The sequence below is a fragment of the Cyprinus carpio genome, chromosome B5 (genome assembly GCF_018340385.1).
Source record: "Cyprinus carpio isolate SPL01 chromosome B5, ASM1834038v1, whole genome shotgun sequence".
Taxonomy (NCBI): domain Eukaryota; kingdom Metazoa; phylum Chordata; class Actinopteri; order Cypriniformes; family Cyprinidae; genus Cyprinus; species Cyprinus carpio.
The window spans coordinates 3,463,661-3,473,651 of NC_056601.1; the positions used below are offsets into that span (position 1 = coordinate 3,463,661).

Genomic DNA, 9,991 nt, shown 5'->3' on the forward strand with positions numbered 1-9,991 from the left:
AGGCTGCATATCCTTATCGTAGAGAAGACGATTTTTTTTAATTATTCATGAAAGCATGTGTTGATGACAGATGTTTCAAACTCTTTGTAAAAGTTTTGGGTCTAGTTATTGTAATGAATCATTCAGCAAGATCAAAGAGTTAAGTTGAGCTGATGATTTAATTCACAGAATCAGATGGTGATGATTATCCAGGCTCAAGTACACCATAAGCACGTGTTTAGGGTTAGTTCAATAAGCTCCATGTGTCTTTGAAAGATTTAAAGGTAAATGTACCATCTTTTTGTTGGTGTTTTTTTTTTTTTTTGGTACTTAAAATGGAAAGGTGGTGTAAATGCATGCTGACTTTGGTCTGACTCTTCTGTGGTAAGGCAAAAAATTTCCTGTAACTGGGTTGAACTTCACAGTGAAGTGATGATGACACAATATATGCTGCCCTCCTGTGAAACTGTGCCTATATGAAGTTGAATCTACATTGATGCTTCAAGGCTGATAAGGTATGTCAGGCAATTTGTATTTTTTATATTGTGTTTTATTCTAAAAACCATCTGGTAAAAAGAAAGATACAAGGTTTTATAAATTTAAAGGTGTGCACTTGAGTTCAAAGTGTTTGAGAAGTGACCTGCTCGTATTCAGAGCAAAAGATTTTACAGTTTACTCGCATGTGACTTGTATTAACAATTTTGGTCAGTTTAGAAACTTTGCCGTTTGTATTAAAAATTTTGGTAGTTTAGAAACTTTTTTTTTTATAATTTTAATGCATGTTTCGGAAAGAATAATTCTATCTACATTTTTGTGATGTCCATAAATCTCCATGTCTGTGACCATTTCCCGAGCTTTGATGACTGATGATCTGAAAAATTTCAAAATAGTTAATTATTAAAAAGAATAGCTGAACATAAGTTCACAACTAAAATATATTGTTAAATTGTTACTGCTTTGAGTTATTATTTTTTAATAAACGTAAAATGCTTAAAAACACTAACTTGTTGAGATTCATACATGGCACTAATTAATGCAATATTCATTATGTTGTTACTGTAAAAATATAAAACACATTCTTTTAGCCTAAATGTTTATTTCACCAAGGAAATTTTACTGGGACATGAATTTACAATTGATAAAAAGAAAAAAAAGGAAGAAAAAAAAAGAAAAAAATGAGGACTTTGCTTCCTCATTTCAGAACTCCAAGATATAGACAGTACTGATATATATCTCAATGGTGTATATCTCAGGGTTCTGAAATGAGGAAGCATGGTCCTCAGAGTTTTCTTCTTCTTCGTCTTCTTTCTTTATATATATAAAACTTTAACAAATAAATAAAAACAAAATGTAAAAGTAAAAACTAATTCAAACTATCAATAAAAAGCTATAAACATATAGTTATAACTCAATTATATTAAAATAACACTTCATCTGTGCATCATATTAATTCATGAGGCTGTGTGTCCTTATCCTAGAGAAGACGTTTTTTCTTAATTATTCATGAAAGCATGTGTTGATGACAGATGTTTTAAACTCTTTGTAAAAGTTTTGGGTCTAGTTATTGTAATGAATCATTCATAAAGATGAAAGAGTTAAGTTGAGCTGATGATTTAATTCACAGAATCAGGTGGTGATGATTATCCAGGCTCAAGTACACCATAAGCACGTGTTTAGGGATAGTTCAAGGTCCATGTACAGTCTTTGAAAGATTTAAAGGTAAATCGACCTTTTTTTTTTTTTTTTTGTACTAAAAATGGAAAGGTGGTGTAAATGCATGCTGACTGTGGTCTGACTGTTCTGTGGTAGGCAAAAAATTTCCTGTAACTGGGTTGAACTTCACAGTGACGTGATCATTGGGTAACGAAAACAGTTCCAAACAAAGATCACAGCACAATTGCGCATCTCAGTGCAACATGCATCTATGTTTTGTTACTGAATGATTCAGCATTTTTTAATGAATTGGGTCAATGATTCAATAACCCATTCATAAAGACAGGCACTTGCTTCATTTTCAATCTATTTTGTTGTACGCTGCCTCAGAAGCCTGTCCAAAATCAGTTTCATGAGGTGCCTTCATGCAAAACTCTGCCTGCAAAGTTTTGCCTGCAAAGTTTTGCCTGATAAGGCAGCGAGGCAGCAAGTGAACTGCCTAGGTTTTCGGATGCAGCCAATGTCAAACTCTGCTTATAGATATTTGTGCTGTTGCCTTTTCACTAAAATGATGTCACTTCCTGGAGGGTGTTGTCACTGAGAAACAGAAGAAGTGAAACAGTTTATTGTTGGAAGACTTTATTGTTGGAAATACTGATGTAAATTTTATTTTAGGGTTTAAACTCCAAAGATATACAAGTCCATGCTTATTTATTTATTTTTTTAATACATAAATGTAAATTTTCAGGAAAAAACATGTTTTTTTATTGAAGTGAAGCATTATATTGATTCAATATTGCCCTTGAAGAAACAAAAAGCCATTCACATTTTACAAGCATGTGCACTCCTTATGCATTCTTATAATGTTGTTCATACCTCCCCCATAGCTATCATTAGGGCCTGAGCAATGATGGTGTGAGGACCCTATTGGAATAGCTCCTTTTCTTCTTCTGCTTCTTCTCCAAAGTGAATCGCATTTTTGAGGGGCTAAATATGTTCCAAAACTCATGAAACTTTGCACATGCGTCAGAACTGGCGAATATTTACATCTGATATGGGTTTCAGAAGTGGGTGTGGCAAAATGGCTCAACAGCACCACCTGTACACATTCAACAGAGTGCGTCTCGAGCTACATTTAACGTACATGTACGAAAATCGGTCCACACATGTAAGCATTCAACCCCAACCCCAATGAAGACGAAAACATTAATTTTCTGGTTTTCATACACTCATTAAGTTACAATTTTCATTTGCACAAGCAGAACGTTAATGTCATCATGTGCTTCAGCAAAGTATCTCTGGCTAAAACTAGCTAATGTTAAAGTTAGTAAGTCCATGATATAACAAACCAAAATAGCAAACTGTTCTCACATCATGTACAGTGCAAGTCAAAAACACGAAGGAAGATCTACATTTCAGTGCCTCTCCATATTAAACTGGTTAAATGTAAATTAAATTAATCGTACCCTCCGATACGTCAACAGTGTTGATCCTGCATGTTGTCATCCGTGATCGTGACGACCATAAACTGAGACTTCTTCCGCTTGCATTGTGATCTGTAAACCCTCGCTTCGAGTTACCCACTGTATTTATTTTTTACATTTTATATATCCCTCCATGGAATATTTAATTCCCACTTGAATGGTGGCATTTCTGTTTCCAAAACTGTGCAAAAACATCATGGGCCAAGGTTTTCACACTGACAGCTGTCATTGTAAGAGTGAGCAGCTCAGTTTGTTTGTCCGAGGGAGCAACAGTAACTAAGGGTGCTTTCACAGTTGGTTCGCTTGCCTGGTCCGAACCAGAGTTCAATTGATCCCCCCTCCCCTGCCCCCGCTGGACTGTGTTCATATTATAATATTTGAGACCGATCCATGGTTTGTTTGTGTCATCAATTCAGCAGCTGTTTACCCCTTTGCTTAGTAACGACGGCTCAGAAGAAGGCAGCAAATGCATCACAATGTTCTCTGCACTTTTATATATTTATGTTTTTGAACCATATATAGCACGACTATAGTCTACCACACTGTTGACAGTAATTGAATACAAAATATATTTTTGTCAAGCATGTAATGATTATGCAGTAAACTATTACATATGAACTGGGATTATTAAAAGAAATTGAACCATTTGACAAATATTTCACGTCTTTAATTCCATTAATTATTTGTAGCATGCCTGCCATCCAGTAATCGCAATAAGATTTGTGCTTTGTTACTTTTAATCAGAAATAAATTATCAGCTTTCAAATTCTGTGAATTTTATCACAAAATACAAACTATAAATGTGTTTTTTTCAGTCACAGAAAGACAGTAAAATACAAAATGTCACGTGAGGATCCTGTTTGTGGACTTCAGTTCGGCTTTCAACACCATCATCCCAACAGTCCGCCAGACCAAACTAACCCAGCTCTCTGTTCCTAGCTCTATCTGTCAGTGGATCACCAGCTTTCTGACAGATAGGCAACGGCTAGTGAGACTTCATTGTTCTACTTAGCCGTCATTGAGTCTGTACTGTGCACTTCAATAACTGTCTGGTTTGGTTCAGCTACAAAATCAGACATTAGAAAGACTACAGAGAACGGTTCGGACTGCTGAAAGGATTATTGGTGCTACCCTGCCCACCCTTCAAGAACTGTATACATCCATAGTGAGGAAAAGGGCTCAGAAAATCACTCTGGATCCCTCACATCCAAGTTACCCCATCTTTGAACTTTTGCCATCTGGCCAGCGCTTCAGAGCCGCAAATACCAGGACAGTCAGGCACAAGAACAGTTTCTTCCCCCTGGCAATCTACCTCATGAACAGTTAAATGTTCCCCACTTATGCAATAAAAATGTGCAATATCCTTATATTTATTTGTTACCCCTTCATCCTAGTACATCCCTGCATCTTACTCAATCCTATTCCATTATCATTTATAGCACAGTTGTTTATACACTTATTTATCTGCAAAAGTGTTTTTTTTTTTTTTTTTTTTTTTTTGACTGTGTTGTTGTCTCTGTGTACTGGAAGCTTATGTCACTAAAACAAATTCCTTGTATGCGCAAGCATACTTGGCAATAAAGCTCTTTCTGATTCTGATTCTGATTCTAAAGTCACAATTACCTCAGGAAAGACATTCATTGTACATAAATTTGATAGTCAGCTATAAAAAAAAATGACTCTCGAGAGAAGCATTGTATTACATTTATTATATTTTACTTAACCTTGATGCTGTCATGGGAATTTATGAAGTGACTTTAGTTGTAGTGTGGGGGAATTGTTGGTATATGTTTACTGAATTGTTTGGTGGTGTTGTGTCTTTGATTTTATTGTGTTTTGGGTTATTTTGTTCTATATTAGTAGTTGTAGCCACTGCAGTGTGAACGTCGTCTCAGCTATATAACTGCGGGAGATTGTGTCGGCGTGGACACGCATTGTCTGCGCTGGGCGTAGTTGCACCTGATCGTAGTTTCAGTTGGTGCAACAGGTGTAAATATTTATCGTAAAGCAGGACGTTGCTAAGCCCAGCATAGGGCTTACACCCAGCTTTTTTACGTCTAGCTGGTGCAACTGGCCCCTGGTCTGAAGACATCTACATGCCAACATTCAGTCACAGTCATAGCGCCACCAGCTGACAGTAGGAAGTTTGGCACATATAAATGACTTTGACATATTCTTCCTATATTTATTGGTTTAAATGCATACTGCCTACCGTTAGCTGTTTTCCTAAAGCCACCGTGTGGCGGTAAGCCCAGGTGCGATGGCCCTTTCATCGCTGCTTGCAGCTTTAATTTTGTATTGTAATTTTGTGATTGTGTCGCTTGTTCTGTTTTTGATCAATAATAAAAAAAGGTTATGTTTTTCTAAAAGCTTTAATCTGAAGTTTTTATAAAAAGTGATGTTGAGTGAAACCATACAATATATTCACCTATTAAAACTACAAATAAACATGTTTGGTTTGAAAAAAAGGGGAGAAACTTCTTTAACATTTCAAAGTGAGGAATGATTTAATTATTTAATTATTTTATAGAGATTGAAGACAGCACTTAATCAGATCATGTAGCAGGCCAAAGCTTATAGTTTGTTTCTGGAATCTATTTTTCCAAAACTAAAAGAGCAAAATCAAGAAGTGAAATTAGGGGATCTTGTTGATGAGGAAAACAAAAACATTTGTGGAAGTGTTTTGTGGAAGTAAAGCATGTGCAGTCATGCGCAATATTGCTCAAGAGAAGGACAGGCTGCCGGTTCATTATAAATGCAAAAGTGACAAAGTTGTCAGATGACAAATGGGAGCTGGTTCAGTAATGCTGGAGACACTGCTATAAGGTGAGGTGAGAGACTGTCTTGTTATTTATAAGAACTATGAAAATGTTCTCCAATCCACACAGAAGTTTTTGCCTTTTTTGTCCACAGAGATGTTTACATTCATTTTTAGATTTTATAAATATTTAATATTTACGTATGACGAGCTTTTTACTCATCTTGTCTTTATTGAAGTAAAGTATTAAATAAATTATTTTTATTTAAGTAAAGATCATGTTCCATGAAGATATTTTGTAAATTTCCTACTGTAAATATATTAAAACGTAATTTTTGATTAGTAATAAGAACTTCAGATTTTCAATCAGTTGCATCTCGGCGAAATATTGTCCTATCCTAACAGACCATACATCAAAGGAAAGCTTATTTATTCAGCTTTCGGATGATGTATAAATCTCATTTTCGAAAAATTTACCCTTATGACTGGTTTTGTGGTCCAGGGTCACAAATCTATTGTAGCTAATCTAACGTAGCCTATATTTAAGTTTTAAAACAGAACTTCTTCAAAACTGAATCTTCAAGAAATTTCTTTGAACCCTTGGGGTGAAATTAAATACTGCTAAGCAATAATAATCTAGGAAAAGTGATTGTGGTATTACTGATATTTATAATGATATTTATCATTAACAAACTTTCTTTTTGTTGTCTGCTTGCAGGGACTCAACATAATTTACAATGGATCTAGATATTGTATATGACTATAATTACACTGATTATGATAACATCTCCTCTGGTAATATCACTTCTGATGAAGTTTCTTTCCACGTCCACACCACCACATGTTTCACTGAAGTTCTTTGCCTGTTGTTGCTGGTGATCAATGTGATCATCTGTCTGCTGGGCCTAGGAGGAAATGGTGTGGTTATCTGGATTGCAGGGTTTGGCATGAAGAGGTCAGTCAATACCACCTGGTACCTGAGTCTGGCTGTATCTGACTTCATATTCTGCGCCTGTTTGCCTTTCAACATCGCCTACAGCATCACATCGAACTGGATTTTTGGCCTCTTCATGTGCAAGTTCACTTCCTTCGTCATGTTCCTCAACATGTTCAGCAGCATCTTCCTCCTCGTCATCATCAGCGTGGATCGCTGCATTGCCGTCATGTTTCCTGTTTGGGCACAGAATCACCGCACTATCGGAAAAGCATCTGTATTGATCTTACTCGCGTGGATTGCCTCTGCAGTATTAAGTATCCCGTCTATCGTATACCGTGACGTCCAGAATCACCTAGGTATAAACCATTGTATGAACAACTACTCATCCAGCCAGTACAGTCACAAATTCATTGCTATGAGCCGCTTAGTTTTTGGATTTGTCATCCCTTTCATCCTCATCATTATTTGTTATACCGTCATCATCCTCAGACTGAGAGCCACCCAGATGGCAAAGTCAAACAAACCATTTAAGATCATGACGGCTCTCATTCTGACCTTCTTCCTGTGCTGGCTGCCGTACCACACGTTTGTGCTAATTGAACTAAACCACACCTTCCACAAAGAGGTCATTACTCTTGGAATGAAAATTGGCACCGCTTTTGCAACCGCAAACAGCTTCCTGAACCCCATTTTGTATGTTTTCATGGGCAGTGACTTCAGGAAGAAGTTCAGGAGCTCCATCTTATCAAAGATTGAGAATGCCACTTATCAGCAAACAACCCAGCAGCAGAAGTTGATTTCTGAAGCACTGCAAACGGCATTGTGAAGCTTACTTTGTGAGGTAAGTTATCTTTAGATGACATCAGAACCAATTAAAGATAATATATGTATATGATCATACAGTGAACACTTGTTTTCGGTTAAATTTTAAAGACAGAGCAGCAAAATAATTAGGATGCATACGATAAACAATTCCATATTGCAATAGAATATTTTCCAAATTTAGGATTTTACTAACCTTTAAAAGGTGGTAGATATCAGATATAACACAACATTACACCCTCCTCACTTAAACATACTTTGCACTCATTAATGTTACAGGTTTCGCTTAAAGTTGTACTTAAAATTCAAATGCGAATAGCATGCCACATGTGTTCTGTGTGGTTTAAACACTAAAATAGCTTTTTAAGTAGCAAATTAGGCAATTCCCTTCATACAAACAAGATGCGTGTAACCCATCAAAGAGAATTTAAGCTCAAAAGGATTATCAGAAAACTACAACCAGTTTATGGAAAAAAATAAGGGAAGCTATTCTGCTAGCACTGTGCTTTTTTGTGCTTTTTATTTGCCTTTTTGACAGCTCTGCTTGTCAGAGAAAGACAGATTGGAAATTATATATTGTATGCATCATGCAGAATTTGTTTTTTTACTACTGAGAGGAATGTTTTTTAATAGTGAAAAGCTAACTTTTGGTTAACTCTGGTACATAGCATCAAATATAAATATTTAAGTTTAAAATTGTACATGGTCCCTTTAGAACAAAATAAACCATGAAAACATAACTTTTAAACCGTTTTGTCATCCTAAAAAACAGAGCACTGCTTAATGTAGTGCAGCAGATCAGTGCAAGAATTTCAAATATGAGGGGAGGGGAGCAGATTGGCCATTTCTAATTATTCTAAGTCCCCCCAATGTCTATGGTGGTTACAGCCCGGTTACAGTTTAAATGCATTAGGATAAATTGCATATTGTTTTTGTTACAGAACTCTCCTTCCTATTCAGTTCTAATAGAAGACGCAATGAATTCAACTCCAGTTACAGATTATGAATATGATTTAGATGATTTATCTGAAGACAGCAATGTGAAAGTAGAGGAACATCTTGGATACTGCAGGGAAGCAGCATGTATAATTACAGTGATCTTTAATGTGATCATATTCCTTCTTGGCATCATTGGAAATGGTGCGGTGATCTGGATTACTGGTTTTAAGATGAAGAAGTCAGTGAACACCACCTGGTACCTGAGTCTGGCTCTGTCTGACTTCATTTTCTGCGCTACTCTCCCTTTCACCATTGACTACATCTTGAAGAACAACTGGATCTTTGGGCTCTTCATGTGCAAGTTCAACGCTTTTGTTATGACCCTCAATATGTACAGCAGCATTTTCATCCTGGTCATCATTAGTGTGGATCGCTGCATCACCGTCAAGTTTCCTGTCTGGGCCCAGAATCAGCGCACCGTACAGAAAGCTTCTGTAGTTGTTATGTTAGTTTGGTTCATGTCTTCTTTGCTTAGCATTCCACCTGCCAAATTCAGAGAGATCATAAATATGGGATCAAAAGACACATGCTATAGCAATTATGAGAATCACCACAAAACTGTTGTGTTCATGCGCTTTACTTTTGGGTTTTTGATTCCATTCCTGATCATCTTCACATGTTACTCCATCCTGATCCGTAAACTTAGAGCAAACCAAATGTCCAAATCCACCAAGCCCTACAAGATCATGACGTTACTGATCACAACTTTTTTCATCTGTTGGTTGCCATTTCAAGTAGTTTCCATTTTAGAGTTGGACCGAACCGAGCGGAGCTTTGCCTTTCACACAGCCCAACAAGTATCCGGCAGTCTCGCCTGTGCAAACAGCTTTCTAAACCCGTTCCTCTATGCATTCATGGCCAAGGACTTAAAGAAGAAATGCTATTTCTTTCTTTCCAAGATTGAGAGCGCCATCGATGAGGAGACCCGAAGTGCTTTCAGAGCAACTTCAATTACCAATTCTGTGGATAACAGACATTCCACTGCTGTCTGAAATTTTAACAAGTCATGGACTAAAGAGAATGCTGGCCCATAGAAACGACTTGGCATTAACAAGTCATGCAGCTGTTGCATGTTTGAGCTTGTAAATTTAAAAGTAGAAGTTAAAAAAAACTGTAAATAGATGTTCAATATAAGCTACTTTACAAGTCATTGTATTTTGTCCATGACAGCTATTAAATATTTAGTTTTTATCTTACCATTTAAGTTACTGGGGTGGGGGGTTAAAAGAATTTGGGATTTTTGAATGTATGTATTAAACATCATTTGGGCAAGATCGATAAATGTTGTCATGCTCCACATCTCTCTCTGTTGTGCTAACATATACATAAAAATATATAATAAAAATCTTGTTCTAACCA

General features: G+C 36.4%; 2 protein-coding genes across 3 annotated transcripts; both read left to right on the plus strand.

The window, feature by feature from the left end:
• The first annotated feature begins 5,865 nt into the window (after window positions 1–5,865).
• Window positions 5,866–7,637, plus strand: LOC109085017 (chemokine-like receptor 1). 2 transcript variants are annotated; one of them, XM_019099658.2, is made up of 2 exons: window positions 5,866–5,942; window positions 6,593–7,637. In XM_019099658.2, the coding sequence occupies exon 2, from the start codon at window positions 6,612–6,614 to the stop codon at window positions 7,635–7,637; it is 1,026 nt and encodes a 341-aa protein (XP_018955203.2). In that variant the 5' UTR covers window positions 5,866–5,942; window positions 6,593–6,611. The 2 variants fall into 2 exon arrangements, with proteins under 2 accessions (XP_018955203.2, XP_018955204.2); XM_019099659.2 differs by having other exon boundaries at window positions 5,867–5,947.
• Window positions 7,638–8,338: 701 nt separating this feature from the next.
• LOC109085018 (chemokine-like receptor 1) lies at window positions 8,339–9,991 on the plus strand. The gene has a single exon (XM_019099660.2). It carries the CDS (start codon window positions 8,503–8,505, stop codon window positions 9,622–9,624), a length of 1,122 nt encoding a protein of 373 aa, XP_018955205.2. The 5' UTR covers window positions 8,339–8,502; the 3' UTR covers window positions 9,625–9,991.